The sequence below is a fragment of the Talpa occidentalis genome, unplaced genomic scaffold, assembly GCF_014898055.3.
Source record: "Talpa occidentalis isolate TD23 unplaced genomic scaffold, MPIMG_talOcc4v2.1 talOcc4.2, whole genome shotgun sequence".
In the NCBI taxonomy this organism is placed as follows: domain Eukaryota; kingdom Metazoa; phylum Chordata; class Mammalia; order Eulipotyphla; family Talpidae; genus Talpa; species Talpa occidentalis.
Genome location: NW_023602073.1, coordinates 102,883,428 through 102,905,940, shown reverse-complemented (window position 1 = coordinate 102,905,940; position 22,513 = coordinate 102,883,428). Strand labels below are relative to the sequence as shown.

The window sequence follows — 22,513 nt, the reverse complement described above, 5'->3', positions numbered from 1 at the left end:
TCATTTTTAAACAATGTTTGCTTTTCTCCCCTGCCCTACCTCAGGTGTAGACCCCATAGAATTTCCTTCACCAATGCACCCGTGCATCATCATCATAGTCCCCTGTGCTCCTCCCTCCCTCCCTCTGACCCCTCTCCCCCCTCCTTCCTGCAGGATGTCTCCGGCTTATAATTGTCTGTTTGTTTTTTGTTGTGTTGTGTTTTGTATTATTTTTCCCCTGATGTCTTATTTGGTTCCCCTATATTCCTCCCATAAGTGAAGCCGTCTGATATTTTTCTTTTTCCTTCTGACTTATTTCACTGAGCATAATTCCTCCTAGCTCCATCCATGTTGCTGTGAATGGCAAAGGCTTACACTTTTTGTGCCCACCTTGGGGAGACAGCAGAGGCACTGCCTAGACCTACTGTGAACTCAAGTTCCTCCTTGCTGGAGGAAGCCCCTGAGACATATCCTTTGTAGCCCCCTCTGCAGGGGGCTCCTGGCCTGGCTTCAGAAGGTGGGGATGGGGGAGAGGGATGGGGGAAGCCACCTACTCCTCCTTTCTGTGTGACCGGGCATTAGATCACTCAAAGCTAGCCGAAGTTTACATTTTATATTCTTTATCAGAGATATCTTTTCATTAATCAAGCTTTAAATGTGTGGACTCTTCTATCACCATACCCTCGTCGACCTTATAAACATCTACTTTACTTTTTAATAAATACCTTTTTGTAGGAACTTTTGCTTTCTTATGAGACCCAGAACATTTAATTACTTAATCACTGCAGATATAGTTTGTAAATTCTATATGTTAACATAACACTGATGCACAATGAAATCTATTTTCAAATTCTATGTATTACCAATAATGGCAACTTACATTTCTTTTTTTGTAAAATAACAGAAAATGCTTTTGTTGTATATGATGCTAACTAAAATTTCTAGGCTAAATACAAATTAGGAAGAAAAATAAAAAGCAGATTTGAATATGTTGGCTACCTCAGTCATTAAATAAATTACATATGAAATTGGGCCACAGAAGAAAGTACAAAATTCAGGGATATATTTTTAGAAATTTCTTTGAGATATTGAGGTGCTATAGAACAGTTTATAAAACAACACACAAGAAATCATAGTATAGCATTTGTAGGCTTCCTACAAGGAAAAAAAAAGCAATTTTTGAAGTTCCTTCAAGGACAAAAGATAATGGATGTTTTTATAGTTTGCATCTGGACTAACTCTATTAGCATCATTAGTGGTAATGTATTCCAGAAGCCATTTAATGTAATTATGCAGATAATATTTTTTCGTTAAGAATGTTGTGGAATTTCAAATAAGTGCATTTTTTTAGATGAAATCTTTTAATCATGTAGGAGTAGTTTCCTAGAAAGGTTTATTACATCTACAGTAAGGAATATGGAAACTGTAGGTTAAGAGAGTAATAGTCTTCACTTTCGTAACTTACTTAAATATTGTTATGTCCTATTTAACTTACTATGTTAAGATGGAAAAGAAAAATAGCTGTCCAAGTCCCCTTACTTTTAGGTGTTAGCCTACAGATGTTTAAAATATAAACATTACTGTACATGGATTAAGAACTTTTTTATTTCTCTTTATTCCTCCGTCCTTTATTTCTTCCTCCCTCCGTGTCCCACCTACCACCATTCAGCCACCATCTAACCCTTCTTGGCTCATTAGGAAAATGTTCCTCTCAGATTCACAGAACATTTGGTTTGAATGGAACTGATTCTTTGGTTTTGGAAGCTGGCATGGGAACTGAGGACTGGCCAATCAGAGCATGGCAATCCTCTTGCACACATTTACACACACATGCTGATTCACTGATTATTTATAAAGATGAGCAATAAGTGGCCTAATTCTCGGCCTTAAGTGGAACTCTTCAAGCTGGGTCTCCTTGTACAGAATACAAACCTGTCTCACACCAACAAGCCAGCCATTCTAGTCACCAGAATGAGTTTCCCTGTCAGGAGAGTCACACTCAGCACGTTTGTCCTGTTTGTTCCCCTGCACTGAGTCATTTCTGATGTTTTATATTGCATGATCCAATAAATTCTTTTTTTAAAGATTTATTTTATTTATTTATGCATATAAGAACTTGGATGTAGGTAAGAGGTGCAATGGGTGAGAGGATTCACCAGAGACAGAGTGGGGAGCAGAACAGGTGGATCTACTGAAATACACTGCTGAGGGGAGCAGCAGGTGAGACAAGAGAGGTCTATCTAGCCATGTGGGTTAGCTCCCTGGCTGGGGATCGAACTCATGTTGCAGTGGCTGGTGATAGCTTGATAGTACTGAGACTTAACACCTGTTTCCCCAGGGAGGCCCAACCAGTAAATTCCTTTTTGTTTGTTTTTTTTATACTGATCGATTTTGCTTTAGTTACTTGCAAATGGAAGCATTCTCATAGTCTCACACTACTACTTCGAGGAAAATATTCTCATCAACAATTCCTATTCCCACCCATTTCCTATGAAGGGCAAGCTCCCATTTATCTGTTCCAGTTGTTCCCACTATAAAGTACTATCCCACATCTTCCTGCCAGATGACATCTTCTTATTCTGTTAAATACTGCTAAAACGTTTATGCATTACTCTTCCCAGCTTTGAATTACCCTCCAACTAAGAATTCTGAGTCAGCTTACATGTAATATTCATATGCTTCTTTTGTTCTGGAAATTGTTATGTATTTGTGTACTTGGATTATAAACTCCTTGTGGCAATTATAAATAATATTGATATCAGAATAGTCCAGGTTTTTCCAAATGCATAACAAGTATAGTGTCATTTGGATTCACTAAAAATTTTCATTTCATAGAAAGTCCTTCACCCACATCTGACATCCCTCAGAGAATGTGGCTGTAAGTTGAGTGGAAATGGCACCCAACAACCTTTATGTAATTGAGTTTTACTATGATACAAAATTGGTAAGATTTCCTTTTGAAGAGATTTCCATTCTCTTATCATTTCACCTTACAGTGCAAATATGCCAGATCTATAGCACAAGCCCATTCTCAGATTACTCTTTCAGTTATTTGTTGCTAAATTGTAACCATCTCCAAATGTATGGCTTAAAACAAAAATGATTCCATATTTATTATAATTCTGTGGATTGTTTGGGACATTCTTCTGTTGTTGCCTGAGCTCACTTGTATTTGCATTCAGCTGCCAGGCATGGGTCCAGGCAGGTTGATGGCTGAAGCACCTCGTGTCTCCTCTTCCCTCAGTGATTCCAAGAGTACAAAAAAAAAATAGAAATTACAAGACTTCTTAATGTTTATTCTTGTTTATGTTTATTCAAATCACAGAGAATCATTTCTACAGCTGCATTTTCTGGATCAAAAGAAGGACTAGTTCAGCTTCGGTAGGTCTGGTGATGGGAGGGACCACTACCAGTTGATGAGATGAGTGGCAAAGTCTCACTGCAGAGAATGTGCATCATGGGGATGTTATTGTGAGCATCTTTGGAAACATAGTACCTCATCTTTGTTTTTATTTATGATTGGAGTCAGAAACAACTTTTTATTCTAAATCTCTGGAATCATACAGTAAATTTCTCCCTGAGTCATTAAAGACTTATAAAAATACTCAAAATGAAAAATGCTCTTTGGGAAGCAAGAATTTCTGAAGTGGCAAATAGTAAGAGACACAATAACTTATAGGCATGCACATCTATTAGTCTATTTTGTTTGGCTTATAATCACAACTAAACTGATAATATATAAAATACATAACTTTTGCTCTTATTGAAAAAGGCAAGGACATAATCATTACCAGCCATTCTGCCTTTTCCTCTGTTCTGCAGTTTCAATTTATTTATTTTAAATTTTTTATTTAATTTTTAGAGGTTTCAATTTTTTTAAGCATAGCTGGTTGGAAAGAGTCTTACAGGCCTTTGAACCAAAATATTGCATTATGTAAGTCTGAAAAGTATAGTTGTATATGAAGATACCTGTCTTTGCATTTCAGATACTTAACTTTTCTCTATGGTATGTGGCTTATTTGAAAGTTTTATATCATATGTGTGTCATTTAAAAACACTAAAGACCCTTAAAATTAAAGTATATATGTGTGAAAATATAAAGAAATTCATGGTTGGTAAATACTAAATTCAGGATGCTGGTTACTTCTGGTGCAGAAGAGAAAAGGTCAGCAAGGAATTATAACTGAGGTGGGGAACATTACACATTGGCAATATTTTCTTTTTTAAAATGATGTAATAAGTCTGTAGATTTTTGTTATGTTTTTCTTTAGATCTTTCTACATAAAATATTTAAGAAATGTAAAGATAATTTTATTCTGTATGTTTATAATTTGATTAAGATATCATTCAAACCTATGGTGCCTGGAGATTTTTTCAGAAATAATTTTTTGTTGGCTTCCAAAATGTCATCTCCTTATACAGATAATTCTGTAAATTCAATCCCTATGAAATAACATTTCATTTTCCCCTTTTCTTTTCAAATTAATTGTGGTAATGGGAAGCAGGGAGCATCCAGTAACTCCTCCCTGCTCCTACACTATACACAAACATCTTGTAACTCAGAGTCAACAGTCTTTTCAGTCCACTTAGAGACACCTGAGGCATTTTTATATGGTCTATTTTGTAAAATGTGTCAGGGAGTAGAGTGGGAGTAATGAATCTATATCTGAAAAAAATTCTTGCAAAAGGACTCCAGAAAACTCTAAATCCATTAACAAATTAGGGCTAAAATCTGACAAATGCTACAGCAAATAATTTCTTATTTTCTCCCAGGATCCTAAAAGTATTAATTTCTAACAGACATCTTCAGGTGAAAAGTTATTGTTCTGTATACAATTTAGGGAGCTTCCAAGAAAAACAAGTTCCTCTGGTTAGCTTGATTTTCAATAGGAAGTGGAAAATACAACCAATGTAAGCTGACTATCTCTGACATACAAAAGAGAAGGAGAAATGGTATGGACATCAGGTCATGCTTTGTCTTTAAAACCAGACCATCTCACTTATTTTATGCTATATTCAAGATAATATTGACATATTTGTATTCCACTGACTTCTATTCAAATTGTCTTCCTTTATTCCTAACTCAAAGTAATACAGTATATAATTTCCAAGGAAATCTTAGGAACATGTTTTTCCTATTACTGGGTAGTATTATATAAACAAAAATGTTATGCCCCAATCTAATCCCTCATAGTTTTAGTAGACCTGACACGTTAAAGGGGTGTTCATAAATGTCCACGTTTCTTTTTTAAAGATGCCTTTCTTTAACTCCCTTAAAATCAATAAATATTTGAATGAAAATATATGGTACAAGACACATAAAAAAAAAAAAAAAAAGACATGTTGTGACTCCATGGGAAGGCCTTTCTGGAAAGTTGTAGGCTGCCTGACTGCCATCCTTCTGTAAAGGTTTCTCGGCACCATGGACAGCGCCTAATACCTATGAAAAATGTGTAGCCTCCGATTTAAGTTCATTTTCTCTTCCTTTAAATTATGTCGGGCTCAATTATAAAACACGACTTAGGAACAGGTCTAACATATAGTTGGTGTTGAATGAAAATCTCCTAAACTGAAATTAAGCTAATTTTATTAGGCTCAGTCTTATAGGTAAGTTCTGTAAATAAATAAACGTTGCTGAAAAACTTGCCATCCTGCCGTGTGTGTGTGTGTGTGTGTGTGTGTGTGTGTGTGTGTTTGAGAGAGAAAGACTAGTGAAACTAGTATATTTGAAACTAATCACAGCTTCTACAATTCTCCTTTGTTACTATTTCTCTATCCTTATAAATTCATCTGATTCCCTAAGAATGTAATCATGCTTCACCTGTCTTAATCTCTGCTTTTATTCTGGCAGCACTGTCTGCCTCTCTTTCTCAGACTTGCTTGGCTACTTGGAGTCAGGGCTATTCCAGCAGCCTCCTATCTAACCTCCCTGGTTTTCATCACACCTCCCCCTCCAACCTATGTATGGATGCACTGCACTTCTCCTTCTTGAAGCATTATTTTCAGGGGATCACTTCTCTACAATGGCTCTTAATTGCCTTTTGAATCCAATTAAAACTTCTTCAAGACCCTTTACCAATTAGCTCCATAGGCAGTCTCCCGCTTCTCATGCCCGGCACTGGCTCCTGTTCTCTGGTCCAGAGGGCCAAACCTGTTCACCCTTTGCCTTTTTCTGCTTCCCTGCCTCACATTGTGCTAGTTGCTGCCTATTAGCTGGACCATTCACTTCTTTCTGCCTCGGCACTCCCCCCCCTCTCTCATGACACTTTCAACTTTGATTATTCAACCTTGGGCCTGGCCTTTTGGACATGGTGAATGCTCATATACCTATATAGCAATGCCTTCCTGCAGAGATCAGTGCAACTACCTCTTGATTCAGGGGCTCCATGGGGTTTGGCAGACGTTTTGCTGTTCTTGGGCTAGTGGTTTGGTTTTTTCTATAACCAGGTGAAAGTCCATCTAGCGTGAGATCCTCGGCTCAAGTTGGATAGTGCAGGCTCAGAGAACATTCTGGAACCATCCTATTTCCCTTTCCAGCCCACTCGCAAGGCGTGCGCGGCCCTCCCAGTCTTGCGCAGCCTCTGCGGCCCCTCTCCCTCTTCCCCCGCGTGTAGGGACAGGGGCAGCCTCAGGGGTCTCCAGGCATTCTGAAAGAAACCATCGAGCTGAGAGTAATCGAGAGCAGACTGGGACCGCTAGGGGAGCAGGATGTAGGCCAGAGGCCATTTCTAGGCCGATCCACCTTGCAGTCAGCACGAGGAGGCTTTGCCGGGTTTGGGGGTGCCAAGAGGCTGGGTCCGGGTTGGTCTGCTCCGTGTGGTGGCTCCACCCCCAACCGCTTCTAGCTGCCCCGAGAGACTCCTGGAGAGACAAACAGTTGATAAAACTTGGCCCCTGAAGAGACCTGGCCGGGCACCTCGCGTTGTCGACCATCAGAAGATGGTGAGCTGCCCAGAGTGGGCTCCGGGGAGCGGGTGGAGAGGCTCCTTCCTCCACTTGCGCTTACATGCCCAGAGCCCGCGATGTCTTCGAGAGTGGCGCATGGACCAGGGCGCGGACTCGGCCTCCCCTGTACGCGCCCAGCACCCGCAACCCGGCTGCTCCATGGTGGAGGTTCACCACAACCTTCCCTCCACCCCTGCTGTCCCCCGGCTGGGCGCCCCAACCAGCCTCCCAGTGCAAGCAAAGAGAGTGATTGGCCCCGACCTTTCCTCTGCCAAAAAGGCGGAGCCACCCGAGAAATGTCGAAAGGGACCTTCCAAGTGGTGGAAGGACACCCTGAATGAGATGGGACGCCCTGAATAGCGGAGGGCACCCCAGCAAGGGGCACCTATTTCCACCACAGCGCCCCTCCCGGCAACTCCGGGTGCCGCGAAGCGCTGCGTTTATTTCCCAAGCCAGCGGCTGGATGTGGCCTTGTCTGCGGGAGCTTTCCTTAGGCGGGAGGCCTGCATCTGCATGGATTCCTGGTGAGCTTCTGGTGCTTAGTGCTGTTGCTGCTGCCGCTTTATGTGTGTGTGGTTGGTTTTAAGAGTATGACCCCAGAATCCCCTTCCTCGCTAATGCTGGCTGCTATAAACGACACCCAGAGAAGGACGCTATAAATGTCAAGAGGTTGCAAGATGTTAAAGAAATGGAGTGGTTCACAGCGTGGTGCGGGCGGGCTGGTGGTAGCCCTGGCATCACAACGGAGCTACAATCGTTGCAACCACTGGTGTGTGGCGCCGGTGACCCTCATGATGATTTTTGCGACAAGTCAGAGCCTGAACATCCTACGTATAAAAATTCTCTGTGCAGTGGCAGTCCCGATTTAAAGCTAGTCAGAATCAGTGGTGCCTTTCCTGGATAATGTAATTGAGATGATTGCCCCTGCATTTTTCTTCCCCCCACATTGATAGACATAAAGCTGCATCATTATTTTTAAGTTAAAAACATTACTTGCTGGACAGTCACAGCAGAGGCCTCCACTGGAGTTGGCAACAACAGCACTTCATATTGGGCTTGCACTTGATATGCTTTCATGTACATGATTTCATTTGAGCTTTACAAATCCTGTTGGGAAGAAGAAGTGATATTATCCACATTCCGCACATGAAGTAGCTGGGCTTTGAAAGTGCCACTGGCTTCTTCCTCCTTGTCATATTATTAGGATGTTAAAGGCAGAGGGAAAAAAAAATCACCATTCGTGTTGAATGCAACCTATTGGTATAGGAGAAAGATTTACTGGGCTTGGGAGAAGTCAGTTCAGCTCACTGATATCTTTGGTAGGTGTTTTAGGGGGGCGTTTTCCCCATTCTGGAAAGTTCTTTTGTGGGTAGGTCTCTGTTCAAACGACTTGTGAACCCCAAAACTGAACAAGTCTACTATATAAAAAAGAAGTCACAGGAAACAACTGAGCTTGATTAATATAGCAAACACCGGGCTCCCTTTTTACTGATGAAGATTCCTTCACGAATAACCGGTGTTTCTAAACTGGTATTCTGGTCTCGATGACCCTGAAAGCCGGGGCTTCACTGAGAGATTGCAGTCTTGTCTACCAGAGCAAACAGGTAGGATTTAAGGGCTGATTTTTTCTTCTTACTTTAGGTAACATTTTTTGGTTCTAGAACCTATGGTCTTTCCAGAGTAAGCTTTCAAATCCCTACCCAGGAACTACCTAGAACTGGATGTTTAGAGAGCTTTGTATGAATCACATGGCTCGAATCGCCTGCATAAATATTTGGCTCAGAGGCCTGGAGGGAGAGAATGCAGAGCGAGAAACGAGAGCTAGAGGAGGGGCGCGGAAAAGGGGATCTGCAACAAAACATCTGAATAGATTAGGCTGTAAAATCAAGAGTAATTCCGATTCTCTGCCACTGTGGGGCGCCAAAGTTCTACTCGGCTAAAGCCTGCGGCCGTCTTGGGCGCTAGAATTGAAGTCCTGGAGAACAGATGCACCGGGGGAAGAGAGGGGGGTGGCAGGAGGGAAGGGAAAGGAATGGAGGGGTGGGGCTGGGGTGTCCTTTATTATCCAGTTAAAATCGCCAGGGAGACTTTGTTACATAACAAGTCCGTGAGCGGAGAAGAAGACTTTGTTAGAAGGACCGGAGGGTGTGGGTGAGGGGAGGGGGCAGGGCAGGTCTTAGAAAAGAAGAAAATCTCGGACCACTGATCTGACCCGGGAGCATAAATGCTCCTCTTCGCTTCAGAAATTCTTGGGCTTCTTTTCAAACTGGGGCCACGACCTCTTTTAAAGGGGACTGGGAGAAGAGGGAGAGATTTGGAGAAAATAGGCTCCCCCCTCCCACACACACCAGCCAACTCTCACCCCCACCTTCACCCCCAGCCACCCCCCCCCTTACCCCATTTGGGGGCTGCAGCTTCCAGGAAGCCGCTTCTTCCTCCTCCCCGGCGCCTCGGGGTGGCCCAACTCCCTCAGCAGCCCCTTAGGAGTCTTCAGGGATAAAGGGTGGCCTCCCCCAACCTGCCGGCGCCCTGGATGCTCAGCCGTCGGCAGCCAGCGAGGTGCTGATTTCAGGCCCGCGCGGCTTTGGCGGCGGGCGCCGAGGGGCTCAGGGCGGGGGCCGCCGGGGCGGGGTGGGGGCGCGCGGTGGCCAGCGGCGGCCGAGCCCCGGGAAGGCTGAAGGCGCCGGCCCCGCCAGGGCTTATTACATCCCAGCCGCCGGCAAAGGTTAGGAGCGCGCATTTTGAGACGGGATAATCCGAGTTTAAATATTAACAGTAAAAGCAGAACCGGTGGAATATTTACCTAGAAACTGAGCAGATCTCCTCTTGCCAGGGGAGAGGAGCGCCGAGGAGGCCCGGCTCCCAGGCCTGTGGCTCTGGCGCTGAGTGTCCACCTGGCATCACCGGAGCCAGCAGAGACTCACCTCTCGAGCTTCCTCGAGTTGTGCTTAATCGGGGAGGCCTCGAGTCCCCTCTCTTGCCCCGTCGATCGGAGTCTGTGGGACTCGGTCCAAATCTTCTGCTTTGTCATATTCTCCTTTTTAAGGGCCTCCCGGACCAACACAAAAGGTGGCGGAAAGTACGTTGGATCAATAGCAAAGATTGTTATTTAGATAACGAATTAATCTCCCTGTTATAATACTTTTTATAGTGAACTTTGCACCCCTTCCATAAGAAAAAGGAATTTAAAGAGAAAAAGTCTCAAACAGGATTAAGGTTTTAATTACAATTCCCTATCGAAATAGTATGTTTGATGAGCTGATCTTATCAATTAATAGTAACATTAAAGCTCAAGAAACAGATTCACGGAAAATATGCTTAAGGGCGTCTTTTAAAAGTAATCGCACCCAGGGAACCAGCGGGGCAGCAGGCCAGCGATGCGGCAGGTTTGGCAGGTTTGGGATCAGCGTCAGCTCGGACGAGGCCAGTGCGGGGCGCGCATCTGGGACTCGGGGTGGGCGCGGGCGGGTGGGAGGGAAATAAATAAATAAAAGATGCCTCTTCCAAGCCGAGGCCCACATCAAAGTTGGGGTCCCACAAGGGCCGTGCAGTTCACTGCGTTTGGGTCAGCGTTATATTCCAGGGGCACATAAAGTAATTTGAACATGCACCAACAGTTTTCCATAAAATACGAGTTAAAAGAAGTAATAGAACTAATCACTGTCTCCTCAAATCAAGTAGAAAACATTTCAATGCACTAATTAGAGTAATTAGAATAATAAGCCTCTGCCTATATGTGGTAAGACAATGTGTACAAACAACTTTATTTAATGTATACTGGTAATCAGCGATGCGTGCCTGCTTGAATGCTTAGCGCAATAAAACTACCCTCCGTCCGCCCAAACAATCAAATACAAATTAGTTTAATGATTGTGCCTGCTGAATGTCTTAGAAATCCACAGGCAGAGGCGAGTAAATAGAAGCATCCTTGTTTGCGTGCGTCCCTGCCCGGGCTGGCCACGAGGCCCAGAGAGTGGCCGCGGGCGGCCGCGGCGGGAGCGAGCAGGAGGCCCTGGCGCGCGGGGCGGAGGCCGGGCCTGGCGCCAGCACAACCTACGCCCCGCCAGAGCCCCCGCTTCTGCCCCTGGCCGCCTTCCCGCCCCTCTTCAGCTAGCCTCCCGCCTCCCCGGCCGCGCGGCGGCCCCCAGGCCCCAGAGCCTCAGACCCCCGCCGGGACTTAACTCCTCCGGAGGCGAAAGCCGAGTTTTAACTCGCAGCGCCCGCCCGTCTAAGAGGGTTTGGAGAACTGAGTGATTTCCTTCCACCACGCGACTCCTCCCACGGCCCCGGAGAGCCCAGAGGAGTGCTCGCCGAGTGACAAGTGCCCAGACCGCGGAGAACCCCTGGCTTGGGTCTTGGGGCTCGGCTCTTCCCTGCAGGCTGCCCTCAGCTCTGACTTGGGACCACAAGGTGCCCGGGGGGCTCCCAAGTTCCCTTCGCTGGGAAACTGACTGTCTTCCTGTGTAGACCTAAGAGCCATGCCAGGCCCAGTAGGGAGTGGTCGGTTTTCCAGTTTAGAGGTTCGTTTTCCTGCACGCTTCGTTGCTGGGGAGCTGGTTCCACTCCGCTCGCGGCGGGAGGGAGTGAAGGTCGGCAACAGTCAGAAGTTTGTCGGGTGAGGGCTGAGGGGAACAAGCTTCGGAACTTTGCTTACCAGCTCTCGGCGCCCTCGAACCACTCCCCCCACTCCAAAAAAACAAAAACAAAACAAAACAAAAAACCCCACTTGGAGAAAGGTCACATTCATCTACTTCACTGCAACTGTTCCTTTTTTCTTCTCTAGTTTTTCTGCAGTTGCCTCCTCTACCCTCTTCTCTTGAGGCACCTTCTCCCACCATTGCCTCTCTCGGGCAGAAGGCAGTGCTCTGGGCCTAACTTTGCAGAATCAAGCGTAAAAGCCGCGCAGGCAGAAAGCTAAGACCCTTAACATGGAGTCTTAACCATCAGTCCCTTCTGAGCCCCATCGCAAGTCGACCCCCGCCACTTGCGCCCCCAAAGAGGCCCGGCCTATATCCAAATTCCCCGGGGGCTGCGGGCCGTATCCCAGGCATCGATCTCCTCCTGACTACGGCCTCTAGCCTCAACCTCCAGAGGGTGAAGGCATCTAAGGTCGAACCCCCCAACTCCCGCCCCCGCCCCCTACCAGGGTCTCCCTGGAGAAGAAAAGTTGTGAATGATCCAAGCTCGTGCAGCCGGCTCTCCCGTGCGTGGTTCGGCCTTCCGAGCCACGGGAGCGACAGAGAATCTCCTCCGTTCCTTGCCAGCACTCCGGAGCTGCATACAGTGTCCTGGAGCAAAGGCCTGGACGCCTCGGACCTCAGGGGTTGCCCCGGCTGCCCTGACTTCTCTCCCCTCCCTGCGCGGTCAAGCCGGGCAGTCAAGGCTTCGCCTTCAGTGGCGTGGACTCCCGGAGGTGCGGGGCGCACAGCCAGGCTGCGGCGTCCCAGCGCCCCAGCGCCCCAGCTCCGAGCAGATGCCGGCGGGTAGCACGCTCACCTGCCCGGCCCGGGCTCTACGACAACTTGGAAGGAATATTTTGTTAAGGGAGCAAAGAAACAAAAAGTTGTTAATGTCTAATCATTCTCTCCAGAATCAAGCGCAGTGAGACCTAAAAATGGCTCTGACTGAATGATATTTCTTAAAGGAGGCGGGAAAGAACTTTCAATACTTTCCACCAGGATTTGTCTGAACCTGAAAGCCCAGTGATTTACAAGGGCTAATTTGTGTTACAAACTCACAAGAAACTTCCCACCTCCCCCCCAACCCCCACCGCATGCTCCTGCCAAACTCTGGCTATATTGTGTGTGGGGCGCTTTTTTTTTTTTTCTTTTTCAACAACAAACCCAGAGGAAACTGTGGTAGGAGGAAAAATATATGCCCCAAATCAAAAAGGACGCAAATTCAAATTTACTCCACAGCGAGATTTCCTATCGCCGTCGTTCTGCACACCGAGAGTTAATCGTATACAATTTATAACAATCAAAATCCCCTCCATATTGCTCAGATGGGGTCCTAATGCTCCCCTGTCTTTCTAAAATCAGTGACAAGTGAGTCTTTGTGGGGCATTAATTTCCTTCTTTTTTCTAGATGACAGCTCCCCATTCTGAGAGCAGAGAGCTGTTTGCCGCCAGCCAGCTACAGACCACTCCAGAGCCAGGCTCCTCACAAACGAACCGCATATGGAAGTCCCACCGCCCCCCGCCCCAAATCCCAGACAAAGAGCTATAAAAACTCAGAAAGACGTGGAAGGAATAAACTTTAAGATATAGATGCACTTTTACTGGTGTATTAAATAACATTTCAGACATTTTTTTTAAAGAAATACATCTTAATGTTATCAACAACCAGAATTCTAGGAACAATAAGAGAGGCCAGGGTTGTTTTGATGGGATATGATATTGTTTCTAAAACCTCTAACAGCTAAGCCAAACAGAGTTGTTATTAAGGTGAAGGGAAAGAACTACATGATAAAGTTAATTAACTCTTTTTCTCTTAAAAAGAGGGAGGGAACAAATTTCCTAACTTCCCACCAAATACCAGAACAATGTGAAAATATTCTGTTTCTCTAGCTCCATAACCAAGCAAAATCTCAAAGAAAACTAACCAGCTGTTTTCTGGTGCTCCTTTACCCACTCTAGACAAGGGGTCGTGGAAATAACTCTCACCCAAGTTCTATGACCATGGGCAAGTTTATTCCATGATTTGGAAAGCTCCTCCTGCTACTTTCAGATTATTTTCCATCCTGAACCAAGTAGTGGGGATGGGTATGAGGAGCTCTTCTACCACCATCTGCCCTGTTAGGAGATTATGCATCATTGAAAAAGTAAACTTTCCTGAATAGGGCAAATGTTTGTATAAAATTTATCTGTACATCCCGTTTACTCATATTGTCAAGATTCATATATAGTATGTCAAGATACATCTTTTTTTTTCTTTCATTTTAAATAAACTTTCTCCTTTGCCTCACAAGCAGACCCAAAGAAACACTTTTACCTTTGACCCTCACTTCGCCATCCTTTCTTCATTTTCTGTACAAGTTCTGTTCTTTAAGCTCACTCTTTAACTTGTCTAGTCATTCAATAGAATCTAGAACTTAGTTCTATAAACTGATTGAAAAATCAACAAAGACAAATCACAGAGACCAGTGATAAAAAAGATAATCTCTCTCAGCCAGCAACTCAGCACTAGCCAAGCTGCTTCCAAAGTAAGGCAAATGAAAGCAGCATACAGACACACATGCACAGGTACCATGCCGCACGTGCCCTCTCCCCCCATTGTTGCTGCTGTATCTCTTTATTAGTTGCTATTAGAGAAAAAAAGGAAACACAAAGATGATTGCCTTTACTAAAGCCATTTTGCCAGAAATTTTTGCCAACCACTGTGTAGCTTCCACTAGCAAGAGCAGGAGGGATGGGAAAAGAGAGCTTTTGTTGCTTCCATCTGAACTATAAAGGAGGTAACTTCGTGCAACCGAGGATATTAAGAAGTGCAAAACATAATATTGGTGGCCATTCCCTCCATCTGACCTTCACATAATTCTCCCACATGATCATATCTTCTTCCTCTTGCACACACACACACACACAAAAAAGTAAAAACTGATCTATTTTGAGGAAACACAGGAGATCTTTTCCAGATGGGCCTGTTCTGCATTATTGTCTTTAGGGTAAAGAAAGGACTTGTCATTGGAACTAGCCAACATTTTGGGGACGACTGCCCCCCACAGATTTCTTCCAGTGGCAGTAATGCACTTTTCCGACCTTAGCCTGGTAGACATTACCCAAACCGGCATTGAAGCTGCCTGAGTAGTTTTAGAATCTGAAAAGCAAGCATGGGTCAAAACCATGGTGTGTCCGTTTAACATGTGATGGTTTCCAGTCAGTAGCCCCTGTGGCTAAGAACAAAAAACTCCTTCTCAAGGTCCACTAAAATGCCCTGCAGAGGGCAGATGCTGCTTGTTTTCTGCCTACAATGGAGGAGGATATTGACCCAGAACTCAAATCTATAGCCAGCTTAAACATTTTACCCATCAGCATGTCTGCGGTCACAAAACACTTCTTCTTTCTGTCACTACTCGTTCAGACTATTGATAAGATCATTTGGCTGAATCTGTTTGGGACCTGTGTAATATTGACTAGGAGTTAGAAAAGATGATCAGAGTAATAAGCCCAGAAACTACCTTTCCAAGTGGACATTTATATTTAAACAAATGTTCCAAGGAGTACTTTAAATCCATCACAAACTTGCAAAGTAACCCAAGACTGCTTGAATTTCTCACCAGCCTTTAAACAGATTTTGGTAAGTGTAATGTTCCAGCTAGGACTACTGGAAACAATCTGGTTTTAGTATCATGGTTTTGAGTCTCTTCCCGTACATTCTTTTCTTTTTAATTGTTTCAGATCCTGTTTGCTTGCTTGTCGAGAAACAGACATTACTGTATAAACCATTACAAACTCCATCTTTTTCTGACAACCTAATAGGAATAATATATAGGACCTACCTCTAATTACTTGGTAAACACATATTGTTTGTCTGACACATAACATGTCTGACATATTGCATATCGTCAGAATTACTCTTTGTTGAAAAATATTTAATTATTAAAAAGAATAACCCCTTAACTATTTTTTTCCCTCTAGCTCCCAAATTATGTGAGGGCATGTGAGTAAAGATTAAAGTCTATCTCGTTCCATTGATGTTTTCCCAAAAAGTACAATTGCATAAGATAAAGCTAACCTGGAAAGAAGATGCAGGGATAGCTGTGTATATTTAAAAGAAACAAATATCTCTTTGTGGGACCACAAAATGGCAAACAAATTGAAGCTCAAACCCAATGACCATTTCAATTTAATGCTACAGATGTAGTGACTGAAAGGTTTGGAACTGATAGTTTTTGCACAGAAAAGTAAATCAGAACAGTAGTTTCCCTTTTAAAAAGCCTCTGAAAGTTATAAACATGAAACCTGGCAGTATATGCATAAAATTTATTCCAAAACTTTATGAAGTATAAAGGAAGGGAAGTGTTTTACACACAACTCAACTCAATCTGTATAAGGTCTAGGATTCTCCCCCCTTAAAACTTGGCACTATCTTTAAAAATAAAATAAAGATTTTTCAATAATTAGAACAAACTATGAAGGTATTGTGCATTTCTGTTTTATGTAGATAATAAAATATTACTTTAACATAAATATATAAGGATCTCTGCGTTTTTATTTTCCCCACAAGCACAACCAAATGTACCAAAACAAAGTATTTTTAAAGAGACTGAACAAAAAAAATTACATCCCATATAGTTTTTGCTCACCTACTCATTTAAAGCTACAGAAAAACAGTTTCCAGAACCTTTTTGCTTTAAAAGAAATAAATATACATTGAGGCAGGCCACTTAAAAATGATATGAAAATATTTCCCTGGGTAGCATTAAAAAAAAAAAAAGAAAAATAGACAAAGAAACATTTAAACTATTTCTGCATTTCAAAAGACAGATATTAAACATATATACATAGTGGTAAGGTTCAGTGGTAACTTTCATCTTAGTAAACCTATAGGAGAGTTAGAGGAGCTAGAGACATCCCCTGAACTTCAGCTTCTGACCTTGCCCACTTGGTAATAAGAATCTGAAAAATCATTTCCTCCCTTTACCATTGGCTATTTGCCCTGCCCTGGACTGCTTCACTAAAGGTCAGTCCTCACACCTCAGGAACAAGCAGCATGATGCACCCCGAAGCAGCTCCATGCCCATCTCCTTGTGACATTCGTTGGGGGAAATGAAATACAGGCAAATAAATATGCCCATGATAAGTCATTTATCTTGCAAAACATTGAAAATGAAACAATTACAGGTGTTTGAAAAGACAGCAGAAAGCATATTTCCTAAAACCTTAACTTCTTGAGTGCAATGCTAATCTGATGCCGAACCATGATTTTCTGGTAGTGAGAATTTAATTTTTTAAATGAAATCTGTCTAGTACCTAACCAGAAAAAAAAAAAAGTCTCAAACTTCTAAGATTAATAAAAAGTGTTTTCCCTTTTAGCGCCCTTTTGTGCTGATTATTTTCTTAATATTTTCACTGATCACAGTTTAATGGTATTTATTTTCAATACAGTTACAAGTTTTTTGCACCTACACTTTCCAGTGGAGTCTTTTGTTATGGGAGTTAACCATTTTCCATCAAGATAAAGTAAAAGAAATGCACTTCAAACTATTAACAATGGGAGAAAAAGAAGAATTGAAAATAGCATTTTTTTTTCCCAATTGGCTTTTTTAGTGAAAGAGGGGAGAAAAGCTGTCCAAGTCAAAAAGGATTTTTTCTTGTAATAACTTACACGAGAGAAGAGGGTGCAGGACCTTGAATATGATTTGATAAACAAATGAGCTAGTGAAGACAAAATCAGTCTATCAGTGATGATATTCTCTGTATGCATGTGGGTATTTGTGTACTAAGAAACAGTCTATGCATACACCATTAAGTTCCCAGGTTATTTTCTTTATGCTAAAAAAAAAAAAAGTACTAGTGGAACAAAGTTTAACTGCTGCTATCAGCACAAATAATTTCTCATAATTAAGTTATTAAAACTGAAGGCAGAGAACTATACAGGGGGTGTCTGAAGACATATATTTCCCCAGTTCTCTTCAAAGTGCCACTTTCTGTTGGACAACTCTGGAAATATATTTAACCTCCACATTTCCTCTGAGCTCTTTCACAATGGGCTGGCCTGATAAAATGAAGCAATCAGTCACTCACTATCGATTTTTCTTTTTCTCCCCTACACGACCTCCCCCCAAAAACACTGCCTGAAAATGAAGTTTACTTTGTGGGTGGTAACAAAAGCCAATGCTTGACTCTCACTTTTGTATTCCAAACTGGATTTTTGCCTTGGATAAAGCGGGTAGCCCATGCATATTCCTGAAAGCAGAGAAATATTTATTTTGTACGAAGCCAATCGTTTTGCTTTGGTAAAAGGAGCAAATAAACGTGAAACCAATGTAAGGGGGAAACAGAAGATCTGGAGGGAACCAAAGTTCACAGACAGTAAGAAGAACAAGGGGCAACACAAGAAGACCAGAGAAGGGAGAGTGGCCAAGGGCCCCTTCAACTCTCTCCAAAGAATGAAACAAAACAGAACCCGGGCATTTCAAAATCCATGGTGGGAAAAAGAAAAAACATGTTCATGAATTTGTCCATGTAAACTTCAATTTTCTTGCAGTGCAAATTTATGTGGTTCAATTTTGCCTACATCAAAGAACGTGTATGTTTGCCTCTTTCCTGATGGGGATCCATATTAAATAAACACAGCAGCATGTGCCAACTCAGAGCATCCGCACGCTGTGTTTTGTGTTCATCACTGTTTGGTGGAATTTTTTTTTTCTCTTTTTGGTAATTTATATAGTTTTGCCAGGTATTAATCTCAGTGCTTGCCATCGATCTTCTCTCTCTCTCTCTCTCTCTCTCTCTCTCTCTCACGCACTCCTCACTCTCTCTGGGACACCACTCCACCGCCTGGGTACTAGCCTGAAAAGGTCAAAACACATCATTACACCTGCTACCATTTAAAGGATAGTCCAGTGCCTTAGTTGCTTTCCTTATTTGTTTTTCTTTTTAAGGGACGGGGAAATAATAATTAAAAACAAAAGAACAATCCGAAGTTAGAGAGGGAACAAGGGGACCGGGAAAGGGCCGTGGACCGAAGGGGAGGGGGAGCCCCGCGCTCTGCCCCTCCCCCCGCTCGAGTTCACTGGACGGGCGTCTGCACCCCGTGGTGTGGTGGCGTGTCCCTACTCCCCCCGTACACATCCTCGGCGCCCGGCAGAGTCCCTCCGGGAGGGGTCATCCTTTTCTCTTTCTGTCTCCTGTTACAAAACCAAACTCTCACCACCTCCTTCTCCAGCTGTAAGCTGTCCGCGAGGGAGGTGATCTCCTGGGCCGAGGGCTTGGGGCATTTGAGGAAATGGCTCTCCAGAGCCCCCTTGACGCTCACCTCGATGGAGGTCCGCTTTTTCCTCTTGCGCCCCTGCGCTGCGATCTTGTCTATGCTCGTGGGGCTGCCCGAGGACGAGTCCGCCTCCTCCAACCACTTGTTCAACAAAGGCTTCAGCTTGCACATGTTCTTGAAGCTCAGCTGCAGGGCCTCAAACCTGCAGATGGTGGTCTGCGAGAACACGTTGCCGTACAGGGTGCCCAGCGCCAGCCCCACGTCCGCTTGGGTAAATCCCAGTTTGATCCGCCGCTGCTTGAACTGCTTGGCAAACTGCTCCAGGTCGTCCGAGGTCGGCGTGTCCTCGTCCGAGTGCGGGTCGTGGTGCGCCCCGGGTGGCCGGGCGGGCCGGGCGGCGGCGGCGGCGGGGCCTGCGGGTGCGGGTGCGGGTGCGGGTGCGGGTGGTGGTCGGCGTGGTGCGGCTCGTCGTGCGCGTCCCGCAGGCCGTGGTGGTGCAGCCCGGCCGGCTGCCCGCCGGCGCCCAGCATGCCGTTCACGGTGAAGCTGGGCTGCGAGTAGAGCAAGCCGCCGTTGGACGCCCCCATGGAGGGCGGGAGGTGCGCCGCGGCCGCCGCGCTGCGCCATGCCCCGGGCCCCGGGTGGTGGTTGGCGGCGTGGTGCACCAGATGCGGCGGCCGCTGCTGCTGCTGCTGCTGCTGCTGTTGCTGCTGCTGCTGCTGCTGCTGCTGGTGCTGCTGCTGCTGCTGCTGCTGCAGGGCCCCCGGCCCGTGCAGCTCGTCGCCGCGGCCGCCCTGCGGCACCACCACCGAGGGCTTGATGTCCGGCTGGCCCAGGGGGCTGGTGGACCACGGGGAGCCGTCCCCGCCGCCCCCACCGCCGCCCCCGCCCCCGCCGGCGCCCGCGCCGCCGCCCCCGCCGGCGCCGTGGGACAGCGCGGTGATCCACTGGTGAGCGTGGCTGAGCGGGTGCCCGTTGCTCTGCAGCGCGCCGTAGTCGCCCTGCACCAGGCTCTGCGCCTCGCGGTAGCCCCCCGCGCCCTGCTGCATGCCGCCGGGCGGCTCGGCGTGCACGATGGAGGCGCTGGAGGTGAGCAGGCTGTAGTGGTTAGACGCTGCGGTCGCCATGACTCTGGGAGCCGGACTGAGCGCTCCGGTTAAAGGAGCCGCGCATTTGACAGTTACTTTTTCGCCGCGGGCTCCTCTCCCCGATCGCTCGCGCTCGCTCGCTCGCCCGGCTCGCGGGCCCCCGGCGGGCAGCTCCGACGCCCGCTCCCCGACGCCTGCTGCTGCCGCGGCTCCGGCTCTCGCTGCTGCTGCCGCCGCCGCCCGCTCGCCCGCGCGCCCGCCCGCCCGCCCGCCCGCGCTCCCTTTCTCCTGCTCTCCCTCCTGCTTGCTCTCGCTCACTCCCGACTAGCTCGGAGCGCCCCCCTCTCCCGGCTCTCTCCAGCTCTCTCCCGCTCTCTTGGCAGCGCCGGCTCGCGGCGGCACGCGCCTGGGCCCCGCCCTCTCCGCCCCCTCCCATTGGCTCCGCGCCCTTTGATTTACGTGGATACCGCTAGCAACCTCCCAGGCCGGCGCCCCTGATTGGCGCAGAGCGGCCCCCGCGCCCTCCCCCGCGCGCAGAGTCCTCTCGGCCCGCCCCCTGGCCCCCTCGCCACCCGATTCAGATTCTCTTAGTTATCACCTCCCCTTGCAGCCTGACACCCCCGTCCCTCTCCGCCCCTCTAGGATGCGCCCCGCCCCCCATCTGTCTCCCAAGCCTAGTGGCGGCGCGGGAGGGGTGTGTGTGTGTGTGTGTGTGTGTATGGGGGGGGCTGCGGGGGTGCTGCCCCAGAGCTCCTATAGACCACAGATACTTGGAAGACTTGCGGGGGGCGGGGGGGGGTGTTGTCTGTCCACTTTCTCTTTCCAACAGGGCCCGAGGCCTGAGGGTGGGGGAGAGAAGAGAAAGGATGAGTTGCAGCAGCAAACCAGGGATTTTTTTTTTTCCCCCCTTTGGGACACACGCACGCACGCACACCAGTGTCTCAAACCTAGAGCTAGAAACAAGACTTGTCCTCCCATTGGAGTCTCCTTCCCACCGCAGTTAGAATTTCAGTGCCACCCAGGGCTTCTTGCTTCTGGGTGTGCGGACACTTTTGTCTTAGCAAAAAAGGTTTTCTTGCCCTCTATCCCAACCGCTAGCGCACGCGCTCTGCCTTTTGGGTTCCAAACCCAGTTATTTTCCAAGCCCTCCGGAAAGGACACCAAGAGAGGTATGTTCAGGCCCCCTAGCAGCCTGTTGGAGACTCTGTTAGGGCGCGGAGTTGCCTGCTCTGACAGCACAGCGGTCTGAACTGAACACAAAACAAAACTCTAAAAAGTCTGTCTGATCCACACGCTCGGGCGCGCGCATAGTTTTTGGTTTTCAAATCTAGGAACCTGAGCAGGCCGACCTTCACCTTGTTGGAGGTGATTGGAGCGCTGGTGAGGTGTGCTGGGCCTCCGGGTGTCGTGGAGGCAAGAAAGGCTGCTCCTAGCAGCGGAGCCGCCGGGACTGCCTGCGCGCTTCCTTATGCCTCGGACGCTTTGATGCAACTTTTCCGTTAGCTGCTTCCAATAGGAGAAAGATTGTGTGGAGAAAAGTGGGCTGATGCTAGGGGAACCTTCCTATGAGTGACTTTTGCGTGCATCGGCTGGTGGGGCTGGTCTAACCCAGGGACTCCCCGGCGAAGGTCCATGGCGAGCCTGCAGCCATGAACACCAGAGCAAGATGACGGGACAGTGTGCCCGTGGCGCGGCTCTAACGAGCGCGAGCGCATTGCGCCTCCAGTCCTCCGGCAGCCCGGAGCAGGTGCTGGTCGTCGGACTCCGGGTCTGCGAGTGGGATGTGAGAAACCGGCCCGGAGCATTGGGACCACTACCCCGGGCCAAGTCTGCGGCGTGGATACAGCGAATTGAATCCAAAGTTGCTGGCGGAAAAGGAAAAAGACCTCAGGGAATGTGAATCGCGTCCCTCTCTTACCCTGGGCCCGGTGTGTTGCAGCCCTAGCCCTGGTGCTTTCGGCGGTCGGGGCTTTATGAGGGAAGCCAAATTGACGTTCAAGGGCAGTACTTTGGGGCCTCTGAGCGTCTTAATCTAGACAGCAAAGTGGAGCGGGCCAGAGAATTCATCATGACTAACGAGGAGCGAAGCTCTTTGGGGAGTGGCTGAGCTGTTTATAAATCACCACGTTGAGCACCCGCCCGGGCAAGGCGCTCTGGCTGAGGATTTCCACGTGCCCTGTGTTTATGAGCGTGTGTGGGAGAGAGAGAAATGGTGAGGGGAGGGGCGAGCCCACAGGCACAGCCAGCACGACGGACCCGTATCCCCCCCCTGCGCGCACCCGCGCGGCCGGCCGGGGACATACACAGCGTGGCGCTCGGCTCCAGCGCACGCGCGCAGCCACTCCGGCCGCCCGCCGGCGGGGTGCTAGAAATCTTGTAACTTTGCTCTGCTAGAGAAAAATGAAAAATTCTAAGCCACTGAGCGCGCAGACTCGGCGTTGGGCGCCCGCGGTTCCGTGGCTGGGAGCAGAGGGGCTGGGCGGCGGGTTGGACCGCCTCCTCGGCGCGGCAGCCCGGAGCCCGCGGCTAGCGCGCAGCTCTTCTGGGGCTTCGCGGGGCGCCTC

The 22,513-nt window shown here is 47.1% G+C and overlaps 1 protein-coding gene across 1 annotated transcript; it reads right to left on the bottom strand.

Moving 5' to 3' along the window:
- Positions 1–18,608: 18,608 nt before the first annotated feature.
- POU3F2 (POU class 3 homeobox 2) lies at positions 18,609–19,988 on the bottom strand. The gene is given in 2 exon segments (XM_037520941.2): positions 18,609–19,232; positions 19,235–19,988. Coding segments are annotated over 2 exon segments (1,326 nt in total). The 3' UTR covers positions 18,609–18,660.
- Between the last annotated feature and the right edge of the window lie 2,525 nt (positions 19,989–22,513).